The sequence below is a fragment of the Microtus oregoni genome, unplaced genomic scaffold (assembly GCF_018167655.1).
Source record: "Microtus oregoni isolate MIOR12 unplaced genomic scaffold, Mior012 000000F_ref0000247, whole genome shotgun sequence".
NCBI classification, from domain to species: Eukaryota; Metazoa; Chordata; class Mammalia; order Rodentia; family Cricetidae; genus Microtus; species Microtus oregoni.
Window position 1 is genome coordinate 81,164,766 of NW_024543059.1, and position 25,992 is coordinate 81,190,757.

Consider the following 25,992-nt stretch of genomic DNA (forward strand, 5'->3'; position numbering starts at 1 on the left):
TACCTGCACAAATTTATTGGCTTGGAGGGCTGCAATTGTTTGCTGCAACAGGTTGCTGCTGTGTATGTCATTAAGAAGAGCGTTGGTAAACAGAGACTGCAGTGGCATATACTCCTAGAATTGAAAGTTGAAAGGGAAGTTTTACAACAGCATGGTACTAGAGGTACTTGACTAATATGCTGAAGTTCAATAGCTAAATTTGACATGTTAGAGAAAAGAATGGTATTGGAGTTCTAGATAGATCCGTGTTCTTCAAAAAGATAACTTTAGATTATTTTTTCTAGTAAAATGACTTGTGTCTATGTGAGAAAAATATTGAAATTATGGACTAGTTAGCAAATCAGTTTCAAAATAGGTATTTGTATAAAATTGTAAATATCCTGGTTTCATTCCTAAGGAATAGCCATTTAAATTTGCCCTTTTTCAATAAGACCTTTTTCTCTATGCACTGATGGTGAGGTTAACTAAGTAGTCTCTTGGTATAGAACCTGAGGAGTTCACAGAACACTTACTTGTATTCCAATGCTAGATCTAGTTGCCTCTGCCAATTTTACAATATTTCTAGTGGATTCCAATTCTGAAAAGGTTTAAAAGAAAAAAATTAACATTCCTCTCTATATATGTGCTAGGATTATTTGTGCCTCTTCAATTAAACAGTGATCACACATATTAGTATGCACCATGATATGAGAGCTCTGCAAGTACACACGCACAACTCTCACCTGTCAGAGCGAGATCTGACCCGCTGAGTCTGAGCACAGGCATTGAGGAACCCTATGCCCCTCCAAATATGCCACATGTTTATAAGCAAACCTGCTGTGCTCCTTAGGAACGGTGCTAGAAAATGGGCGTAACAATCCTGTCTTGCCTGCTTTCCAAGTATTAGGGGATTGGGTAAAATAATGGATACAAAAACATTTTCTCAGATGTAAAACTACTGAGCTGTTTCTGCCCTGCTTCCTTTCTTTCTGCCTCTGTATCCACTGTGGCTCTCTTCTCCTTTACCTTATTATGGGCTGTGCTTTCACATCCATTATAGTAAGACCTCTTCACAGGCAGAGACAGTGTTCTTTGTGTGTCTACCTCCAGCAGACTACATAAAATGTCTACTTTGTATATTTAGTATAAGAAAGCCCATCACAAAAAGAAATTCTATTTACTAAAATGAAATAACCACTAATTAGAAATCATAAAACACTTTCAGTCTGCAGAAAATGAACCATAAACAAGTTAGCGCTAATGTTTAAAGCTAGATACTTTAACAGAGAACTCACCCAAGTTGAGCTTTTTTTCAACCCATGAGACTATGTTCTTGGTATATTTTGACCATGTTTTAGCATAGGACAAAGCCAATTCTACAGAATCAGTGTTCTTTAACAGCAAGTTGTCTAGTTCTATAGGGGAGAAATTTCCTGAAAATACAAACATCAAAATAAGTATCTGTTAAGTATGAATACATAATAACTCTAAAAAGGGAGTACTTGGATCCATAGGAATTAATCAACAAAAACTAGTTAAAAATTCAAAGGACAAGTCTATAAAAGGCCACTGTTTATACTTAAAATTATACTGTATTTTTAAATCTTGAAATTATGCATGGTGAACACTATATGCATGCCTGGTGCCCACAGAGCCAGAAGTGGGAATCAAATCCCCTGAAACTAGAGGTACAGATGGTTGTGAACTGCCCTGTGTGTGCTGGAAACCAATCCCAGGTCCTCTGCCAGAATAGTGAGTGCTCTTAACCACTGAGCGACTGTATTTCCATATGAATATGTATTTCTATTGTTTGATCAGTTATAATCTGCATGTAATTATGATGCTTACATCATCATACCATCTACTCAAGCAATGTTTCTTATACACACACACACTTTTTTGTTTTTGTTTTTTTGAGACAGGTTTCTCTGTGTAGTCCTGGCTGTCCTGAAACTCACTCTGTAAACCAGGCTGGCCTCTAACTCAGAGGTCCTACTGCCTCTGCCTCTTGAGTGCTGGGATTAAAGGCGTGCACCACAACCACTCGGCTCTTTTTATGTTTTATATGTAAAACTTTTGGTATAATTTTATATTAAAAATGAATATACTAGATTCCAAAGTACAAAGAGATTAAGCAATACAAAACACTTATTGAAAGAAAATGCAAACTATCTAATAAAATCCTGAACACTACCTTTTTCATTGGGTAAGTCCGCTGAGTCCACAGAAATGTTTTCAAAAGACTAAACACATGGAAGAAAAGAAATTTAAGATTAGAACAGAAAACAACACATCGCTGTTTCCAAAAATCCTGTTCTCAATTTTATTACTCTGACATAATTCTTTTTCAAGAATTTCAAGTATTTAAAACTCAAAGCGCCTAAGAAGTCTGCTTAAATACCATAACACTGCAACAATTATAGTTCCCAAGATTCAACAATGAACTCATTTAATCTGATTAGTAACAAATCAACAGATCCATATAAAACTTCAAATTCTACAGATCTAAAAAGGTTCAGAAGTTAAAGAAGCAGTTACAACAGACTTCAAACTTAAGAGGACATCCAGCCATCTTTTTCTACTTTATCACAAGTATATATGTCTTTTCAAGTTTTTTAGACAGCTTAGTATAAAATTTCCTGTGATAAAAATGGCATTGCATATTATACTCTGTGTGTGTGTGTGTGTGTGTGTGTGTATCAGATACCAGGTACTCAAGCATTTAGAACACAACTAATCAACTAGAAAGTGAACTTTTAATTTTATCAACTTAAAGTTAAGAACTACTAACATAATGGCTATACCTTATTAGATAGATATTATCTCAATTGCTAAACAAATTTTTTGTTTGGTTGTTGATTGGTGTGGAAAGTTCTTCTGTATATTGTTGCTTTTATTGGTAAAGCAATAAAGAAGCTGTTTTGACCTGTAATAGGGCAGAATAGAGCTAGGCAGGTGGAAAACTAAACTGAATGCTGGGAGGAAGAAGGTGGAGTCAGGGAGAAGCCATGTAGCCCCGCTAGAGACAGATGCCAGATGGAACTTTACCTGGTAAGTCACAGCCACATGGCGAAACACAGATGAATAGAAATGGGTTAACCAGAGATATAAGAGCTAGCTAGCAATATGTTTAAGTGATTGGCTAAGCAGTGATTTAAATATTACAGTTTTTGAGTGGTTATTTCAAGTCTGGGCAGCCAGGAACAAACAAGCTGGCCTCCTACAACAGATTGGCACCCAACATGGGGCTCGAACCCACAATCCTGAGATTAAGAGTCTCATGCTCTTAATTAAGGGAGCCATTTGAGGGTCGACAAGAGACTGGACTCTAGAGAGGTTCCCAGGTGTCCAAGGAGATGTCCCCAGCTTGTTCCTTGAGCAGCTGAGGAGAGGGCGTCTGAACTGGCCCTACACTGTAGCCACTCTGATGAATATCTTGCATATCACCATAGAACCTTCATCTGACGATGGATGAAGATAGAGACAGAGACCCACATTGGAGCACTGGACTGAGCTCCCAAGGTCCAAATGAGGAGCAGAAGGACAGAGAACATGAGCAAGGAAGTCAGGACCGCGAGGAGTGTGCCCACCCACTGTGACGGTGGAACTGATCTAATGGGAACTCACCAAGGCCAGCTGGACTGGGACTGATGGAGCATGTGATCAAACTGGACTCTTTGAACATGGCTGAAAATGGGTGCTGACTAAGAAGCCAAGGACAATGGCACTGGGTTTTGATTCTATTCTATGTGCTGGCTTTGTGGGAGCCTAGTCTGTTTGGATCCTCACCTTTCTAGACCTGAATGGAGGGGGGAGGTCCTTGGACTTACCACAGGGCAGGGAACCCTGACTGCTCTTTGGACTGGAGAGGGAGGGGGAGGGGAAGTGGGGGGAGGGAGAGGGAAATGGGAGGGGGAGGAGGTAAAAATCTGTAGTAATAATAATAATAATAATAATAGTCTCATGCTCTACTGACTGAGCTAGCTGGGCCATTTCTTAGACTCCTTAGGATAGAATAATTATTAAAACATTTAGCACATGTTCCTTGATTAATATTGTTTATGTTGATTGTAATTCTAATCTTATACTTGTTATCTGTTCCTAGTGTATATAATTTTGTATTGGGCTTGGAACTCTCTTATTTAAACAAAAAGGGTAGGTGCTGTGGGAGCTCCTTCAGCCAATAGCCTTTAAGACACCAGCCCTCTTGGGATGGTCTCTTATACTATAAATGCAGCTGTAAAGCGTGGACTCGCTCTCTAGCTTCTGGCTGCTAGATTCGGTTTCTGTTCTCCATTCGTGCAGGACTGGGATCTAGGACTGGGATCTGTGAGTCTATCCCTAAAAAAATAACCCTTTATTATACATAATTCTGAACTAGTGTGGGATTATTTTGTAGTTTTCATCATCAGTTGAAGATTTTTTGTTTTTGTTTGAAGAAAGGGTCTCAGTATGTAGCTTCAGCTGGTTTGGAACTTACCATATAGACCAGGCTGGCCTCAAACTCAGAGATTTGCCTGCCTCTGCCTCCCAAGTGCTGGGACTAAAGGTGTGTGGTTAAATAAATTCTTAAGACAAATCTGATCTACATGGCTGGGCAATACAGCGTGTGCAGATTCAGTGCAAAATGGTATCAAAGACACCAGGGTCTAAAGTTTAGTTCTATTAGGCGTATGACATTGAATTGAACATTTAGGGTTACTAACCTTAATTTGCTCTTCTATATAAAGAGGATAGAAAGCTATTTTCTATGTCCATCTCTGGTCTCCACATGTTCAGACATATACCCACACTCATATCCTCAACCCCCTAAAAAAAAATTCCTCTTCGGTTTTGGACCATATAATATCACTCATGAATTTAGGCTACTTTCTTAATACAACATCACTGAGAAAAGTATAACCAAATTATTGCTTCAGAAGCGAATCATGTTATTATATAAAAAACAAACTAATTTGCTTTGTTTAGCCTCAACATGGTACGGTAATCTACAAAGTTCAAACCCGTAAGTTAGTAATAACAGAGACTTCGTTTTCACAAAGCTGGGCCTACCTTACTTCCTCGAGAAACAGGCAGTCGCAGTACTGAACCATTGCCAACATCTCCCATAAGGAAGTTTGTGAGGCTATCCAGAGAGGTTTAAAAAGGCATGGAAATAAAAAGAAAAGTTATTACATGTTTGTCTCTTACCTTCAATCTGTATCTAGAATAAACTGTCTTCATCACATAAACCAGACACAGCCACTTGCAAATGGGGGCTGCTGCTAAGAGCTACAGATACTTGCAAATGCAGTCAATAAAGCCACACAGAAGGTAGCTTTTGCCAAGTTGGGATGATATATGATACACTTATTATTTCATTTTTCACATATCTGACAAATTTGTGGACTGCGTATTCTCACTAAGAAAATCAGGTTCACTAACTTAAATGACAGTCTTTACTTACATATTTCCAAAGGTGAATGCCAAAGTTTCAATGGAGGAAAATACTTCTTGAAATAGATAGTTTTTGTTTTCTTCATTAACTTCTGTAAAGTTCACAGCTATAAGCAAAAATCAGTTGCAGTAAGTGGAAGAAAATACATTTAACACTAGATTTATACAAAACCTTTTAATCGCTATTACTTTAAAAGGCACTAAAAGATTCAGAAACTTAAAATCAAATATACAAAATTGATAGAATATTTAAGTTTCCTTATTATGGAAATTATGTAAAAGTATCAGTTTGCACAGAAGTAACTGGAATTGCAAGCCGATTACTGTGTGCATCATATAATCCAGCACATCTAAATAGTGACTCTGTGAAATCAGTCTTGGGAGTCACGGAGTCCTCTTTATGGAGTGTTCTGTGTTATTTTTTTCTCACTACTCTAGCATTTTTAAAAACAGCTAAAGATGCTGGCCCACTTAAGTTATTATGAAGTATAAACTTAATATAAATTATCAGCAACTGGAGTCATAGATACATTATGCATACCACAGAATGTATGACAGCATCACATTTAAAATCTAGTACTTCTTCCTCAAGATCCAGTAATACCACTTTTGGGTATATATCCAAAGGATGCTCAATCATGACACAAGTACATGTCCTCAACTATGTTCATAGCAGCTTTGTTTGTCATAGCCAGAACCTGGAAACAATCTTAATGTCATTCGACCAAAGAAGGATAAGGAAATTGTGGTACATTTACACAATGGAGTACCACACAGCAAATAATGACATCTTGAGTTTTGCAGGCAAATGGATGGAGCTAGAAAACATCATTTTGAGTAAGGTAATCCAGACCCAGAAAGACAATTATCACATGTACTCACTCATAAGTGGTTTTAAAACATAAAGCAAAGAAAACCAGCCTACAAATCACAATCCCAGAAAAATTAGACAACAATGAGGATGAAGACCCTAAGAGAGACATACATAGATCTTATCTACATGGGAAGTATAAAAAGACAAGATCTCCTAAGTAAATTGGGAGCATGGGGACCATGGTGGAGGGTTGAAGCGGAGGGGAGAGGCAGGGAGAGCAGCAGAGAAAAATGTAGAGCTCAATAAAATAAAAAAAAAAGAAAGTAGATAGAAAAAAATGGAAAAGACAAAAAAATAAAGTAAAATAAAATCCAGTACTTTAGAGAAGTTAAAATCCTACTTACACATAGCTGTATTTAGGGCCAACAGGCTCTTGGATTCTGAGGTACATGTTAACTAACATAGCTGTTTTTCTTTACAATAGGGATATTCTGACATTTTGCATTTTGTTAAAGAATATTATAAAATATAACCCAAAAAAGATTATTTTAACTTCTTTATGTATACTGTTGTTAAAAACAAAGATACAATTTACCAAGGCAAAATCTGAAAGTGGAACTGGACTTTTTTCCTTTAAATAACCCATGTTCCGCTGTAAGAAGCAGGGCTCCCTGTACTACCACCCCTGCACTGCTCTGCTTACAGAAGACGGTGAGGAAGCTAGAAAGCCGCCCTCTGCTTCACAATTTATTTTAAAACTTGGCTGGAGTTTGAAAAACAGCTTCATCACCAAAGATTCAAATTTCATAGGTTTTTATTTTTACCGAAATTGAATCAAATATGCAAATAAGGTTAGGAAGCAAGAACCCCTGAAATTACACCCAGAATTGCTGTATGGATACATCTTTGTAGACTACGGGGTAGGGCACTCAGGTCCTTACTTTTCAAATTTTTTTAAATATCCCTTATAAAAAAAGAAAAACTTAAGATTCAGCTAGTGCAAATAATAAGACTGTTTCTAGACGTTTGCCCCAGTCAAGTTGGAGATAAAGATTCTACTTCTGCGTAAAATAACTAAAAAACAAAACAAAATCCTGTGCAAAACTGAAAAAGAAACCATTTCTAAAACATTAGATTGTTACGCAACAAAAGGCAGTAATCTTTTTGGTGTTATTTTTTTCAAGACAGGATTTGGGCTTCTGTATAGACCAGGCTGTCCTGGAACTCCTGTAGAGCAGGCTGGCCTTCAGCTCAGAGATCACTTGCCTCTGCCTTCAAGCACTGGGATTAAAGGAGTGCGCCGTTATACCCAGCTAAAAAGCAGTAATTTTTGAAAGACAAGAAACTAACCATGACAAGCTTAAAAACTGCTTCAGTTTACTGCCTAATATTATACAAAGTAGATTTCCAAAGGACATGTCCAGAGGTATTTTTTTTAAATGTTATAATCTGAAGAATCAGTGAAGCAAGAGGACACAACAATTTTATTTTGTGTATGTATTTATAAATGTATAGAGCTGCAAAATTCACAAGCAAAAACTGACATAACTACATGAAAAAAAATCATATTTTCTTGGTGACAGAAACTTTACTACTCCTCTTAAAAAAGTGACAGAAAACATAAAATAAAGAAGGATATAAAATACTGAATGATTATTTAGCAACCAGCTTGACAAGATAGACATTTTGTACATGGAGCAAAATGTACAAGACACAAATTCTTATCAAGTAAATGTTCAGTAACACATCCATAAAATATCTCTGAATAAACATAACTTATACAAATTATTCAAAATGTACTCTCTGATTACATGGAATCAGATTAGAAGTAAATGAAAAAATTCTTGAGCTCTCTGCCCTTTTTCTTTTGAAGAGGCAGCCTCTGCCTTCTCCTCTTCCCCCCTTTCCTCTTTCCTTTCTTTCTCTGTCCCCTCTATCTCTCTCTCTTTCTCTCTTCCCTCCATATTCTCCTTACCCTTATACCCTACCTAGTACCCATATATAAACTCTATACTCTCCCCCCAAAGAAGCAGTAATTCTGAAATACTTGGAAATTAACTGCATCTTTCTACGTAACCCATGGACCAAATACAAAGAGCGGAATTAGAAGTACTCTGAACAGAGTGGAAACGAATACACAGAGCATCAGAATCTGTACAGAATATGACACAGGCAGAGAGAAGAATCTCAAACAGGACAAGTGTTATCCTGACTGTGGCAACAGTTGCACAATAATGTAAATGCAGCAGCATTTATTAAACAGTAGCATTAAAACAGGAGCAGCTTGCTGTATATCAATTAGATCTCAATAAAACCACTTTTAATTTTTCATTGGAGAGTACTTTATAACACTATCCCAATTGTTATAATTCTTCCTTTCCTATAGGTGTATCTTTTCATGACATTAAACACAACTGGGAGACACAATTATTATAATGACTGTAAAAGTAATGAAAGGTAATTATTTTGAAGCATCTTTCCTTGTCATCCTTTCTACTGAACGAGGTTTCAGTCACCTAGTGAGAATTCCAGAGAATGCCGTTCCCTCCCCTTCAAAGCCTCTCTGTATTCTAATGTGCTTCATCCTTGGTGCCCCTGCTCAGTCTCAGAAAAGTCTTTGGACAATAATGTGCTTTCTTATTAAGTTTCTTCAGACCCCTGTACCAACATTATTTTTCAGTAAATGTCTGGGTTTACATTCTGATGAAGGAAGCCACAGACCATACAGAAAGGAATGAAAGTGCCTGTGTTCCCATAAAGCTTCACTTGGCCTCCTAGCTCTCACTGCTGACTCCTGAGTAAGAAGACAAGTTCTACAAACAGCCTCCCTAGGCTAAGCCTTAGCTCCTTCTCTTCCTCCATAGGAAGCATTAACATCTGCAGCCCCAGTTTCCTCACCGATAAAGTGGGATTAACTACAACTTCAGAAGTTGCTGTGGGAACTAAATGGTCTTGGAAAACTAGGATCAAACAGCACTATCAGCAGCAACTTTCCATAGGGAGTACTAGAAGTTTTCTTTATCTTACTTTAATATCCTTGACTTAGCTTCAACTTTCAGCTGTTCTATTACTTAATACGCTGACAACCTTGGACAAACCTCTCAGGACACTTCGGCTTCCTTATCTGCCCAGGGAGAGCTGATCTGACAGGTTTATCAATCTCAGAATTGTGACGATTATGTGAGGTCATCCATGTAAAGAGCTTAACAACCTAAATAATATTAGCTATAATTACTAATTATTACAAAGTTAACCACTTCCTTCCACATGAAATATTCTACTCTCTTAAAAGTTATTTGTTAAATTACATGGAAGAGTAAAGCTTTGGAGTTTGAGACAAGGGTTCAGTTCTGACCTTGACCATTCCCAGTGCTAAAAGATTACCTGAACTTACTGTCTTTACACATAAGGCATCAAGGACAGAATGAGAAACATTTAAGTTTCTTAGGGCTCAGAGCTGGGATCAGTAGGTAGGTGGACCCTTCCTCAGTTCTGCAGCCATCTGTAGACTTTTTACCCCATATAGAGCTCATCTTAGACTGTACCTTCTATAGAAGGTACCTCACCAGCCCCAGAAAACTCCATCACTTCTGTACCACCAAGGAACCATTTGTCTGGTGCTGTATGCTACAGACTAACATTTACAATGGTTTCTTTCATGTTTCTTCTACTTCTTGCTTTTTCTCAGACATTGCTTAGCTCCAAGTTTTGCTTCTAAAATGTTTCCTTTCTTTTCATTCTTACTACTACTACTACTACCAGCTTTATTTAAAAAAAAACAAAAAACACATTTTGCCTCTCTAAGCTTTAGATTTAACAAATAATACCATAAAACTTTAGGAAAAAAGGTCTAAAGAATGGTGAAACAGAGTAAGGAAGGTAACTCTAATAGCTAAAACTCACGTTATCACAAAACATTGATAAGTTAAAATGCAAAAATAAACCAAGAGATAAAGCACAAAATGAGTAAAGTTATAGCCTGCAGTGAATATTAGAAATACAAAAGTTTCTGTAAATTATTTAATTTTAAAACTATCAAACACCAAGAGAAAATAGACCAATTCAAATAAAAGGATGTATACAAATGACTCTTGAAACATATTCAATTGCACTCACAATAGAGAAAATGCAGATCAAATCTACACCAAGACTAGGTAACTAGTGCTACTGACTACTAGCACTGCTGGCAGGGGCAGGGGAATCAGCCCCTTTCACATCATCAGGGGGCAGAGTCTTGGAGGATGCCTGGCAGTACCAAAACTACAAGTACACAAGCTCTTTCAATACCACATACTAGGAATTCGCAGGGCTTCACACAGAAGCAGCAGCAGGAAACAATGTTAGCATCCTTCAGGAATGAGCTGTTTAAATTGTAGTCTGTCACCATTATGTATAATCATGCAGTTTTGAAAAAAATAAAATAAAAACCAAAGAACTGGGAAGCATTTTATGTGCAGACAAATGAACAAGCAGTAGAGTACTATCATTTGTTTAGCAAAGAGGTAAAGAAGGAGAACCTTACACATGCTTGCTTGTTTATATATGTGATGTAACTCTGGAAAGATTCAAAAGAAATCAGTGACAGCCATGCTTTATCGCAGAGCCAGAATGAATGGCTAAGGTCTGAAAAAGCAAGCTTCACTACTGATTATCTTCTGGAGCCATTTGTATTTTGAACTGTATGAATGAACTTCATGTTGAAAAATTAGGTTTGCAAAAGAGAAAGATGAAGCTTCAAAAATGTGTGCAATTAAGGTTTTTCTTTGTCAGTTTGCCAATTTATAAATAGAGGGCAATAGATATATGAAAGACAGAAAAATTTCTTTTCATTTATATTATCAATAAAACTGACCCAAGCAGCTGAAAACACTAAGTACATCATAAATTACTGACGTCTGTAGACATCTTTATCTGCTTCAAAAATAGTCTGTATCTCTCTTACCATATTGCAAATATTTTGTCAACTGAACTTCCTGCTTGGAAACAGAAAGAGACACAGGAACTACAAATCACTGCCAGTATGAATGGGAGAAAGCTAAGGACTTGTCTTTTAAAGTTATTACAAGGTAAATTCCATGTTTACAGTAAAAAAATAAAAAAAGGCAACGGAAAGATTTCGTTTTAAAACTAGATACATTGTATGAATTCAAACCAGTGGCAACACAAACAGGGCTATACAGCCCTCAAGTTATTCTGTATTATGTTTGTTTTTTAAAATTTGTTTTGAATAATCTGGCAATTTTGAAAACTGCCATTTGACAGTTAACGTGTCCAAAGTAAGATAGCCGCTCAGGTCACTGTGGTTTTTAAAGACATAACTGTAGTGAGCTAAGACTGTATAATGATCTAGTTGACTCCTACATTCTTACACCTTTCTGATCCTGTCACACACTAGATTTTCTTGAAGTTTCTCTCCAAATGAAGAAAATAGGAGTGCACATTTACAGGGATCCCCTGCACCAAAGATGGAAATATCAACACATTTAGACTTTTGGTCTAAATTCAGAGAAATGTTTTTTACCTATTCCTTGCCTTTTCCGGCTTTGAAAACTAAATTACTATTAAACAAATTCTTATTTAATCTCAACTTCTCAGGTCACTCAGTAATTTTGGAGGGCCTCAAAAACAAAACATAACAAAAAACCCTCTTAAACATTTTCTGGTTTCACTGGAATCCTACAGAAAGTTTTCCATCAACAAATCAATTTTACCTTTCTCTTTCCAATTTCATCTAACACCACAGTAAAATAGTGGCGATAATTCTCAGTATAAGACCTTGGGAAATAATATTAAAAAAAGATTGCTCTACGTTTAGAGGACTCGCTTCAGGTCTGATTCTGGAATGTGGACACCAGCCACAAGCTGGTGCACTCCTTCCCCAGGACATCCTGACTACACACAATAGCCACTGACAACAATTGAACTAAGTCGCTATTTCCAAGCATGGAAATTTTACTATCTATAGACACAAATTTCCATATCTAGGTAAAGTTAAATGGCACTTGTAAACAACCTACTTGAAAACAAATTTGGTTACTAAGCACATTTTTAAAAAGCACAAAATAAGCTATCCCTGTTTTCCACTTGAAATTGTCTACAGCACTTTTTCCCTCCCAGTGCTTCAAATAGAAAAAAGGAAACCACACAAACAGGAAAAGTCTTAAGTCAGAAATGTGTGTGTGTGTGTGTGTGGGGGGGGTGGATGGAGGGGATATAGGCTACATTTTTATTGAAATGTTTTTATTTCCTTTCTGCCTTTCCCCGAATATGAGCATGGTCAGCACCCTCACCAAGTTCTTTACACCCAGAATTCCACCAGGGTCCACCTACACTGCAGCCTCACCCTTGTCAGCAGCTCTTAGAGCCTGCACCCCATTGTCAAACTGTTGGACCGGCCTCTCCTTCTGGTGAGTCTTTCTTTCACCTAGGATGGGCAGCTTACTGTGCCACCCTGTGCCACCTTGGTGCCTCTGACCTTCCACGCATCACTGCTACTACTCCTTATAGTGCCATTACTGGAAGCCATGCTGTCTTGTCTGTGGCATTTTTCGCTGATGAGCACTTCTTAAAACTTCGCACCTCTGAAACGGCATTTCTTCTCTTCCTGCCTGGTAGATGTTCCTCTAGCCTGTCCATCTTCACTGTCAATCCTCTCTTTCCCTTACATCTTCAAACCCCTCCTGACAAATGCCTGACATCCTATCAGCTACCATATCCACCTCTACCTCAAGCTCACATCTTCAATTTTTATCTAGTCTACTGTTTCTCACAATTTCCTAACCTAGCTCATACTCCCTTCACTCAGTCTTCCTTAAATATGTAGCCCAGAATACTTTTAACAATTTCAATTAGGCCAATGCCCTAATTCTCAACTCTGTTTTAGAGTATAAATGTGTGTTTGTGTATCACACACACGTCTCCACACACACCTGATAAAATTGCAATTTCCTTTTCACATACCAAACTGAGCCTTGTTTTCCTCCATCTGGAGTTACTACAAACAACCATTTCTCACATGACTGTCTTCACACAGCAAAGGATCCACAGAAAGTAATAAACAACCTTAGTGGGGTGAACTCACTGACAAAACTCAAGTTTTAAACATTGGTTGTTTGACTGAAGTAAGAATTTTTACCATGTCTAACAATTTTTATTTTTAAGATAAAGAAATCTTCAGGTGTTAATTGGTGGGTATATCCATATATCAAAATACACAAAATTCTTTATTCAGACAAATCCTGCAATGCCATGAGGTGGCTCTACAGTCAGTATGAGCTAAATGTAAGGGTGTCACGGGGTCCTCTGGCCTCAGTGGCTCACCCTTTGTACACCTTCCTTACCTTTTACTTTTGTAGTAAGCATTTCTGCAGCATTGTGAAGATCTACAGAATTGAGGTTCTGATGCTTATTCATTATAGATTTTAAAACACGGAGAAGTTCATCCAGACGTATATGAATGACTTCTTTAAAACAGTCTTTAAAAGGAAAACAAGAAAATTAAAAATTAATTTACAATTCAAAGTTCAAGAAATCTAAGATACTTCGTGTAAAAGCACTGGCTCTGTGACTTCAGCCTCTGACACGGGCAGTTCAAATTTTAACTGTCGTAATTACATACCATGTTTAGCACTTTCAGAAAGTCCTTTGTCACTTAATTCATTAAGAATTTCAGGGCCAGATATGGTTGTGTAACCTTAATCCAAACATTTGGGAGGTGGAGGCAGAAGATAGTAGGAGTTTAAGGTCATCTGCAGCTACTAGGGAGTCTGAGGCCAGCTGGAGTCACACAGAACCCTGTTTAAAGACCAGAGACCAGGCGGTGGTGGTGGCGCATACCTTTAATCCCAGCACTCTGGAGGCACAGGTAGGCAGATCTGAGTTCCAGGCCAGCCTGGTCTACAGAGTGAATACTGTGACAGCCAGGACTACACAGAGAAACTTTGTCACAAAAGACAAATAGAAAACCAAAACCAAAACATCCCAAAATAAAACTAGTGGGATGGATCAGTGGGCAAAGGTGCTTGCTTGCTCTGAGGCCCTGGCAACCTGAACTCAATCTCTAGTACCTATATGAATGTAGCGAGAATCAATTCCCCAAAGTTGTCCTCAGACCTCCACATGTGTTCTGTGGCACAGACGCACACACAAGTGCATGCATGAACACACAGTAACAATATGATGAACATAACAAAGAAGAAGCAATCAAAAAAGAATTTCAAAGGCTATCACAATGTAGCCAATTTAACACCATTTCTTCATTTTTCCCTGTTTAAACATGCTCTTCAGACTTCTCAAGGTAAATAAATGGGGCCATTCCTTACCTTATGTCTTCAATATACATGGTAACAATCTCAAAATCCCTAAAAAGTCTGATGTGTTAACTAACCAAGTTTTAAAAGCTAAGTTTCCATATTAGAATTAGTTCTCTGCATTAATTCTTAGTTAGAAACTAAAAATCCACAGGTATATATGTAAGGAGCATCATTTGATCTATACATTTAAAAACCTGGACATAATTTACTTATTATAAGATACACAGGTCTTTAGTTTTTGTTTTTACAAAAGCTACATTAGTTGTTAATGATGAAACAATTGGGTGAACATTAAAAGAATCTAGACTTCTACCTACTCTTGCAAAAGTTCCAGCAGGCCCAGTATTCTTAGCAGTGTTCTCTGTGGGCCCACAGACCTAACCCCAGTCCACTCCTGGTCAGAATATGCAGATCAGAGTGTCACAGCCTCTGTGAAGTTGTGACCATGAAACTTCTCATCCAAACCAAAATGCTTGCTAGAGTACAAAGGGAGGGTGCTGTCCACAATCACACTAACATAATTCATCCTTGGATCATCATCCAAAGCAAGCCCGAACGTGTACTCAAACTATCTTTAAAACTGTGAAAGAATGCTCCAAAGTTTGAAAAAACAAGCTCCTTAAACATTCCATTCTGACAGAATTTCTCCTTGTAATAGTGCTATTGCTCAGCAATGTTTAGTAAGCACTTCGTACAGATTAGGCATGCTTAAAAATATTTATGGGAAGCTGGGAGGTGGTGGTGCATGCCTGTAATCCTAGCACTTGGGAGGCAGAGGCAGGTGGATCACTGTGAATTCAAGGCCAGTTTGGTCTATAAGAACTAATTCCAGGACAGCCTCCAAAGGTACAGTGAAACCTTGTTTCGGGGAAAAAACAACAACAACAACAACAACAAAAATCAAGGGATGCTGGACATAGTGGCACATACCTTTAATCTCAGCACTCAGGAGGCAGAGGCAAGTGAATCTCTGAGTTCAAGGCCAGCCTGGTCTACAGTGAGTTCCAGAGCAGCAAGGGCCACACAGAGAAACCCTGTCTTGAAACGACCCCTGATCCAAAAAAGTAAACACTGTCTTAAAATACTTAATACTATTTCATTTAATGTCCATAATCTTATTAAGCAGAAAATTAAAAAAAAAACTATACAGATGAGAATACTAAAACACACTAAATTTATCAGGTTATTAAACTGTAAAGCAAAATTTGAGCCCAGAGCATACAATTCCAGAATTCATGTTCTTACTGTTAAATTGTTTCTATTATTCTATTTAAAATCAACCAAAATTGAAAAATCAGTTATTTCATAATTAAATATTTTTAGAAACAATGAAAGATAATAAAGAAAAACTATCTTCAGAATAAAAAATAAATTCTCCCATCTCCAAACAGTCCCCTTACTAACACCACTATCAAGAAAGAAATGTGAGGATCAGGGCCTATCTGTTAAGCAGGTGGTCCCAGAGTGGCCCTTTAGGGAGAGGACACGGACTTGAGCAGGTAGTGTAGGGAGGACAACTGAGACCCAGACCTTCCTCTCTGCTCTGGAGCTTGTGGTGTGATGGTGTGAGCAGTTTCCTTACCACACGCTCCAACCACCATGTGCTGCCCATCACAAGTCAGCCTTGAGGGCTATCCACTGTAAGCCCAAACCCACGGGTCTCTTCAAGAGTTAGCTGCAGTGTACTCCCTACTAGAGGGTCTTTTGCTTTAATGCTGCAGCACATGCCAGTAACTAGAAGCATAAATGGTCTACCAGCTTGGAACTCCTCCTTTATTCCAACACAGGAAGCCCTACAAACAGACACTGAAGTTGTTCCAAACCCACATTCTGAAAGGCAGCAAACGAGTTGCTTAAAATATATTTCATAAAACCTCAAATTGTACTCCAGATACTTCCAGTTCCCTATGATTTAGTATGGACTTCTGAAAAGTGTCTATAAACCAACAGAGACGAGAATAAAGAAAAGGCTAATCATGAAGATTCATACTAGGACATTAATATATCCTGGTTAATACTTCACCAGAGACTTCACAAATCAGCAAGCTCTCCGCTATCTGTACCATGAACTGTTCACAGAAAAAAGTTTCACACCAAACATTCTTCCCTCTTGTAATAAAGCTACCTCAAAGTCTTTTTATGAAGTAAAGGTTTTCTATTCTATTATGCAACTGGCAACTTTTCAAAAATGGTCAAGGAGCTTAAACAGTGTCTTTAAGCAACACCAATTATCTCCCCTCCAAGAAAAAGAAACTAACCCAAATAAACAAAAGAACAGTGGCAAGATCACTTGAAGCAAAGGGCTGCGAGCACTGCTTACTACACACAGTGGAAACCTGCAGACTTATAAACTAAAACATCCAACCCCAGGTCTCCACTTCATTGAAATGAAATGCTGGGCTCCTTGAACTTGTATTCATCATCAGTAACAGAGAACTGGTAACAGAATTTCCTCTACCTATCTCATAAGGTTGCCGTGTTTATCAACTAATAAACATGAAACTGCCTTTTGTCTTAATGCATACAAATCCTTACTAGTAAACCCAAAAGCCATTCAAACAAAATGCCTTTGAAAATAGATATGCTGTAGCTGGGTGGTGGGGGCGCACAGCTGTAATCCCAGCACTCGGATCTCTATGAGTTCAAGACCAGTACAAGAGCTAGTTCCAGGACAGGCTTCAAACCTACAGAGAAACCCTGTCTCCAAAACCAAAAAAATAACAAACAGAAAACAGACATGCTTCACAGAGAAATATATATATATATATATATATATATACACACACACACACACACACACACACACACATATTTTTATAGTATGGTCCCACAATATCTGGTTAATTAAAAAGAAATAGTAAAGTTTGAATTTCATTCTACTGTAAAAATCAACATTAGTAAATAAATTGGAAATCAAATAATTGGAATATATTGCATTAAAATATTTCTGAACCTGTCACCTTACATTTACTATCATATAACTAAATACAATGCAACTTCGGATGTAGTCACATTATAAATGTAATGACTGCCCTTTGTTTTTTGCTGTAAAAGAATTACAGCTGCAAACACAAGGAAGCCTGACTGCTCTTAACACTAGTTTCCTAACACAACAATGTTTGTGTGTCTAACCTTTAACGTGACAAACTGAATTTTAATTTATTGTTTTATCCATCTGTGCCATTTATTTTCTGCTACATTCAACTAATTAAGTGAAAACAGATTAACCAGCTCTACTTTTTGGTTCTTAGGCACTAACACAATACCATGGTGCTTATTTTATATTGCAAACACTTCATGGGACTGCTTCAATAAATACATGGAAAAAATCATGGTGTTTTCCTTGATTTAAAAAAACTAATTTTTTGAAGAAAAAAAAAAGGTTTTGTTATTTCAGCCTGAACAAAGTGAAAACAACAGGAAAAAAGCACCAGAAGTTATCAGGAACAATCCTACTTTTTGCTGTAATGACTTCTGATAGAGGATAGCTGTGAACTCTTACGAAGAGCAGCTTTCTTCAGCTAGCTACCCAGCAACTCTAAAACCCTAACAGCTGACATCTAAAGCACTTACCCCAAGTTTTACATGAAAACCTCAGTAACAGAAACCCGGTGAGGGCAGTGCTCCTGCCACCTTTTAACTAGTAAAGGATCATAAAGAAATGACCCTGTTGTTAACAGAAATACCTTGGTTCAGGACTACAGATAGCCAGCAAGAGCATGCATAGTGAGGACTCTGCGGCAGGGATCCTACCTATAGCTTGCAGCTGTTTACTGGGATAGGGTCTTGTTATACATGTAACCTTGAATTTGCCACCTTCCTGCCTCAGCCTCCCAAGTCCTGGGAGTATCGCATCATCCATGAGTTGAATCTTTAAGATAAACTGCCATGTGGATAAAGAAATTATAGATTAATGATAGATACTCTGCAATACATGATTTAGCAGGCTTTAACTTCCATTAAATATATAAGTTGTTACTATAAATGCTGTTAAACCCTAGAATTTCCTTCTAGTCAAATGCAGAATACCAAAATACCATAAGAAGTGGTACAAGTGTAATAAATGAACTATTTGTATTCCACTCTTCATTTCTTAGAAATTTACTGTATGTTTTAGTCACTGAACCACACCCAATTAACATTCACATTAACTTCTCTTAGTGGCACAGATCTGAAACTCCGTCTAAAGATACTTCTCGAGGACAGACATAGAGCAGAACACAGGTAAGGGTAGCAGCCTAATGTTCCTAGTTTCTTACAAACTGGCAGACTGCGAGGCTACAATTAGCTGCTGATGGTAAAAATGGGCAGTCTAAGATGCTGCACATCCCACGGGGAAAAGTGGGTTAACCTACAGGTCAGGATGTTAACTGAAACTGAATCCATGCAGAATGTATCACAACAGACCATGCTATTCATCATATTAACACTTTATTTAATGTCTGCTAGTCAATAAAACTTGCTTTACAAACTTAGTGTTTCTTCTTCTGAATATGGTTCTATCAAATCTAGAACCTAGGATTTGTTATAAGCCACAGCTTTAAGAACTGTGTGTCAAGTTTGTTTTTGTTTTATTTTTCAAGACAGGATTTCTGTGTAGACCCAGCTATCCTGCCTGGAACACACTCTGTAGACCAGGCTGGCCACGAGCTCACAGTGATCCACCTGCCTCCCAAGAATTAGGATTAAAATTATGAGCCACCACTGGTTAAGAGTCATCTCTCCAGCCTCCAAAGTTGTTTTTGTTGTTGTTGTTTTAATTTGACAATTTAACTAATTAGTCTGACTCTCATAGTAAATGTTTTGTTGTTGTTGCTGGAGTTTTGTTTTGTTTTGTTTTGTTTTCCCGAGTCAGAGTTTCTCTGTATAGCTCTGGCTACCCTGGAACTCTCTCTGTAGGCCAGACTCCCTAACTCACAGAGATCCGCCTGTCTCTGCCTCCCAAGTGCTGGAATTAAAGGTGTGCGCCTCCATGCCTGGCTTCATAATAAACTTGTGTCTTCCATCCCCATCTATTTAAAAAACTTTGAAAAAGAAAAGGTGGGGAGAGAAGAGAAGGTGAAAAGGGCAAGCATCTATTTGGTTTATTTTGTTTTGTTTTGTTTTTTTGATACAGGGTTTCTCTGTAGCTTTGGAGCCTGTCCTGGAACTAGCTCTTGTAGACCAGGCTGGCCTCGAACTCACATAGACCTGCCTGCTTCTGCCTCCCGAGTGCTGGGATTAAAGGTTGTGTGCCACCACTGCCCAGCTCAGCATGTTTACTTTTAATCTCCAGAACTAAGAGGCTCAGAAAGAAGTCAAATTCAACCTGAGCTTCATAGTAAGACCCTGTTTCAAACAAAACAGCACAGCACAGTAAAAATGAGGACAAAGTACCATACTTACAATGGCAGACTCCAATTAAAATTCATTAAAAATCATGGTATATAAACAAAAGCAAAGTTACAAGAACAATCACAACTTGTTTTTCCTATAAATGTATTTTATATAATTCTACGCTTTCAAACATGAAATAGCAGAAAAACTAAACATTTTGCAGTATTCTGTCTATGTGATAAAACAGTCTTAAAAATTTTCCAATTCCTAGATTTCAGAGGAATACTTTAAAACTACAATATAAAAACTTGGAGAGATGGCAGTTAAGAGCGTTTGCTGCTCTTTGCAGAGGACGTGGGGGATTGGTTCCCAGCATCCGCATCAGGTAGCTCATAACTTCTATTACTCCAGCTCCAGGAACATCCTACACCCTTTTCTGGTCTATGAGCACTTACCACATGTGGTATACACATAGGCAAAACAACTTTTACACACAAAATAAGTCTTTTCTAAAAATTATTGCATAAACTAGGAGAACATTTGTGAATTTGTTATCTAGAAAGCAGAACAGATTATTCCTACAGGGTGGCGGGAAGGTGTGCAAACTTGAATTAAGACTTATATTCCATATATGTTAATCTACAATTAAACATATAAATCTACATAATTAAATGCAAAGTACATGCACATAAGTACCTTCAGTCTTTTAGTATAAGATGCACAATTTATCCCTTTAATTATTCATAATGTACCTTAATGATACTAGATAGAAATCTCAAACTTAAATTCCACACCTGCTAATGGTCTAAGACTACAGGGAAACCTCCCCTTAGAGATAAGCAGTGGAAGGAAAACCTAACTCATCCACATATCTTGGGTAGAGTATGGGTTCAGTCCGCAGATCTTTCACTTTAAGGAGTTCGTTTATTGTAAATTTAGAGTCAGCTAGAGCATGTGCAGATGAGATACAGGGGGCGATGGAGGGGGAGGGGGAGGGAGGAGGGAGGAAGAGCACACAGGAGTGAAACTATGTATCTCCTGTCTGTTAGGAATTCAGAGGTCTTTGATAATTACTTATTTCTTCCAATTAGTTCTTTAACAACTAATTTGAACATCATAGTTCTGCTTAGGAAACAAAAATTTGTTAAAAAGCTCACAAAAAAAACCTGAGTCTTGGGGGAAAAGGGGTTACTCTGTATTACAAAACCTGAAGATAAATAAATACACTGAACCATGTCTCACTTCAGCCTTTCTCCATTGCCTCTTCTTGCTCTACAGGAATTCACACACATATGTTCCTATGGGTGCACACATGCACATGTATGCTGTGTGTGAAGGCCTCAAGTTGAGCAGAGTATCTTCTGCGTGCTCTCTCCACTCTGAAGGTGTCTTACTGAACACAGCTCACCAGTCAGCTTGTCTCTAGTGTCCTATCTTTGCCACCAGTGCTAGAACTGCCTGGCTTCCACACTTTTATTCTCATACTTGTGAGGCAAGTACTCTATCACTGAGCTACTTTACTGTCGCTGGTTTGTCATTAAAAAACAAACAAACAAAAAACAAAACAAAAAAACCCCTCTAATTTAAAAGCTTTTGAGGTAGTAGTAATAATCTATTGTCTTTTTTTTTTTTTCCGAGACAGAGTTTCTCTGTAGCTTTGGACTATGTCCTGGAACTAGCTCTTGTAGACCAGGCTGGCCTCGAACTCCCAGAGATCCGCCTGCCTCTGCCTCCCGAGTGCTGGGATTAAAGGCGTGCGCCACCACCACCCGGCTAATCTATTGTCTTAAGTACTAACTTTCTTACTAAAAGAATAATGTGCATACCAATCTTTAAATTAAATTTCACTGAATAAATCTATTTCCACGTATACCTTTTCTCAGTTTTGTTTTTCACAACAGGATTTCTCTGTGTAGTCCTGGCTGTCCTAGAACTTGCTCTGACCAGGCTGGTCTCTAACTCAGAGATCCACCAGCCTTTGCCTCTCTAGTGCTGGGATTAAGGTGTGCACCGCCACCACTACTACCACCACCACGAGGCCTACATGAACGCTTTTATCTCAAAGAGTAGTCTCCTGTATCTTATACTTATGTAAGTATAGAAATATATACTTTTCTTTCTGAGAACTGGTGAGAATCTTTTTAGTCTCTGGATTATCTACTCATACATTGAATGAAACTCACATTTCTAGATAAAAAGTGACACAACTTGCTTTAAACACCATTTTAAATCTGTGAACAAAAGATAACTAAACTTAATTGGAAACATTAAATTACACCGTACCATAAGCTGAGGTAAATAATATAATACCTAAGATATCATTTTAGATAATGTTTAAAATCAACCAGTAATAGACTATACATCAGAAAGAATAAAAATGACAACTTAAAAATATCCTAGTTAAAAACAAGACTTTATTATAAAGCCATACTCCTCTGACTAAATGGCAGGTTTGTTAGTGTGGAGATATACGGAGTATAGAAATGTGTTTACGGTGTCTTTCTAGCTTTACGGCCATCTACTCAGCCACAGTTAGACAAGATCAAGCTATTAAAATAAATAGGACTGTGAGCAATTTCTTTAATAATAGTTTCACAATCCCAAAGAATACATGATGGTAAGTGTAAATACTAAGATTTTGAACCTTTCATTTCAATTCAATTATTTTGGAAATTTCAGGCTGAAAATTATACTTAAGTTAGAAAGAAAACAAAGTCAGTACAAACCTAAGATATAGTTTTAGAAAGTAAGTGTTCTAGTTATATGCCCAAATATATTTACTGAAATCTGATAAATTTCTATGAGGCCCAAGAGGGTCATATAAACAGCAGAGATCTTCACCCTCTGTGTCTGGAAATGCCACCGTGAACTGCTATTTATCACTAAAGAAGAGGATGGTCTTTAGACCGTTAATTTTCACTGACATCAAATGTGGATGTTCAAGTGGCATTGAAAGACTTAGGTTCTCTAATCAAGTCGGTGATATACAGTTCTTTGCTTCAGGAGATCCAACTCTCATGTTTCAATACCCATTCTAATTAGATAAGAGAATAAATTCTGTGCTTACTCCTTATTTCAGGAAGATTACAGATTATCAGAACATTAAGTTTATTATTAAGAAAAAAATTCATTGAGTCAGTTTAGATTAAATTTTGGCAAAAATATGATAAGCAAACTTTAGACAAAAAGTGTCAGCAATGTAAATTACCAATGTTAGTTTGTCTGTCTGTCACAGATCAGTAAATGTTACCAGGATTATTAAAACTCCAATGTTCTCAAGTTCTGAGCCAATGTAAAAACATACGCAACTGCTTGAAATCCAAAACTATTTTTTCTTTTGTGCTCTTGTTCCCTCACACTTAACAAGGCTTTTATTATTATACTGTTATCTGATTACAAAAACATTTACATTGTAAGCATTTAACATGGGGGGGGAGTAAAAAATTAGTAATGAAGATTGCCCTGCTCTTGGCATTGCATGCATATTTATCCATGACTAGACTGATATTTAAGTTTTACAAACTAACCCATAACAATACTGAGAAAACAGTTGACAAACCTGAAAGAATAGCTTCTTTCAAATATAGTAACATATGGGAGAACTTCCTGATATCATTCACCAGCTCCTTGATGTATTCCGGATCAAAAATGGAGTTGGAACTTACGGACTTGAGCCCCATTTCAGAAGGTGTAATAGCGGCAGAGAGTTGGCCTGATGCCCAAACACGTTTTTTCTTTGCCTTTTTCTGTTTGTGAGCAATCATCCTCTCATTTAACAGTCAGAAAAACTGAAATCCTTGAGGGGACAAAAAAAGAGAGAGAGGAAAATACTCCATCAGCCAAGCAGCACCACACCAGGTTTCAACAATAGCCCACAAGCCACCTCAGTTTTCGAGTTTAGACAGAACACTCAACTACGAACAGCAGTTTCCATTAAATGTCTAAAATTTGACAACTCTCTCTGACAAGCAAACCCTAGGATGTGTAAACTGCCTTTCTTTTCATTTCACAATGTGTGGGACCCAAGGTTCAGAGAGGAAAACATAGATATATTCTCAACTGATAACTTAAGTGAAAACCTACATCAGCTGTAATACCCGAATCTGTGCTCATAATTACTTGGCTTTAATTCTGTTTTTAGGATGATTTATTACTTTTACTTTTTGTACATTGGTGTTTTGCCTGCATGCATGTCACAGGTGTGAGCTGCCGTATGCGTGCTGGGAATTGAACCCAGGTCCCCTGGAAGAGCAGCCAGTGCTCTTAACTGTTGAGCCAGCTCTCTGGCCTCTGGCTTGAATTTTTAAGATACAGATTTTTTTTTAAATGTAAAGATACTTCTGAAGCATCACTTAGAAGGAGGTCATATTTTCCCTTTGCAGAATTGCCTTCAAAACTAAAGATGAGACATATTTTGAGAGAAAAGTTTACCAGATCTTAGTCTCCCGCTTACTGTGTGACCTCACAAGCTGTTAAATCATGTCTTCGCTATGCTCATTTATGGAGAACATACTGACCACACCTCCTCCAGAGATTACTATCAGAGTAGACGAGAGAATGATACCCAAGTGTCCAGTCAGCACATTAGCTCAATTAGAGTCATTTTCCGAGAATGCATATACATGAACACGTATGTATCTAGCTTATCAAAAACTTGTCAAGAATATTTCTTTGTTGAAAGAAGCTCAAAGAATGGCCAGTAATCTCACATACTGTGACTGGACAAATAAATTTGCAATTACGAGAGTAATTCGTAATTTCAGGATGATATAGTTAAGGGGCAGTATTTGGTGTAAGAAAAAACTAATACCAAATATGTAATCCCAGATGAGTAATCTATACAATTAATTTATAGGCTTACATGAAGATTAAAAGAGATCACACCAAAACAGGGGGGTTTTCTGTTAAGACATCTAATCCCAATCTACTGGAACTCAAAATTTTTGCCTTTTATCTTTATTTAAACATTCCAGAATTGAAAGTTCTAATTTTGGTTACATCTCTTGAAACCATGAAGGAAAGAAGAGAGGCAAAAAAAAAAAAAAAAAAAAAAAAAAAAAAGGACTGGTATGGCAGTGCAGGCCTTTAATCCCAGCAACCCTGAGGCACAGGGCAGAGGGGTCTCTGTGACAACAGAGTGAGCTTTAGGACAGCCAGGACTATGTAGAGAGACCCTGCCTCATTAGGGAAAAAAAGGAGGAATATTAAATTAGTTCAAACATCATTAAAAAGTTTTCCAAACATGCTATGAGTATGTGGATACTTTCAGAATGACAGAACAGCTGAGGACCTCCATGTAATAAACAGAAGAAAGTTGCATGTAATAATATCTTTGCTAAATGTAAGACACATTGTCTATTCATAACATATCTGACATATTAGACTTTTAGTTTCCAATTACAATTCTTTAGTCTATCTCTCTACTTTTACTGGTACTATGCTAATGAACTACCATTATTTCTTATTAAGCTACTATACTAATTTCCTAAGGATTTGTCTACTTGCATTTTTGTGTTATGAACCTATGAAACCTATCTCTTAGTATTCCTTCTTTGCTCAGTACTTTTCAAAGGGACAGAGGTAAACGCCATGGTCTATGAGGTTCAAAATGATAGCTGGCTCCCATCTGCCTCTGCAAAAACATCTGGACTCACATTTTGCCACACACACCCTTTTCATTTTCAGACCATTTTTGTTTACTAAAGGCCACAGCATGAAGTAATTATGCACCATGACTAGTACACACACAAATGCATTTGTTTCACAAAAAAAACATATTCTAAGGGCCCAGGTGACATATTTGTATACTTTCTTATTCTATCCTATTTCATATTTATTTTTATTATTATTTACATTAAGTTAGTGTGTGTGTGTGTGTGTGTGTGTGTGTGTGTTTGTGCGTGTGTGCAGATACCCAAGTAGGCCAGAGAAGCTGACCTGGATCCCCATGGAGCAGGAGTTATAGGCAGTTGTAAGCTGGCTGACAGGGCTACTGGAAACAAAATTTAGTTCTTTTATAAGAGAAGTGTGTTCTCTTAGGCCCTTAGCTATCTCTAGTTCAGCCCCTAGTTCATCTTTTTAGCTGAGGATCCTGTCCATCACATGAGGTTTCAGCCACCTGGACACTCTCAGATT

General features: G+C 37.6%; 1 protein-coding gene across 2 annotated transcripts in view; it reads right to left on the reverse strand.

The window, feature by feature from the left end:
- Positions 1-25,992, reverse strand: part of Arhgap29 (Rho GTPase activating protein 29) — a 68,202-nt gene that overhangs the window by 27,018 nt on the left and 15,192 nt on the right. For both annotated transcript variants that reach the window (XM_041654123.1, XM_041654132.1), the window contains exons 2-9: positions 23,417-23,653; positions 13,570-13,704; positions 5,426-5,522; positions 5,032-5,104; positions 2,174-2,222; positions 1,275-1,412; positions 513-577; positions 4-114 (exon numbers count right to left, since the gene is read on the reverse strand). In XM_041654123.1, the coding sequence (XP_041510057.1) occupies positions 4-114; positions 513-577; positions 1,275-1,412; positions 2,174-2,222; positions 5,032-5,104; positions 5,426-5,522; positions 13,570-13,704; positions 23,417-23,621 (873 nt within the window). In that variant the 5' untranslated portion in view covers positions 23,622-23,653. The remainder of the gene's footprint in view (positions 1-3; positions 115-512; positions 578-1,274; positions 1,413-2,173; positions 2,223-5,031; positions 5,105-5,425; positions 5,523-13,569; positions 13,705-23,416; positions 23,654-25,992) is intronic.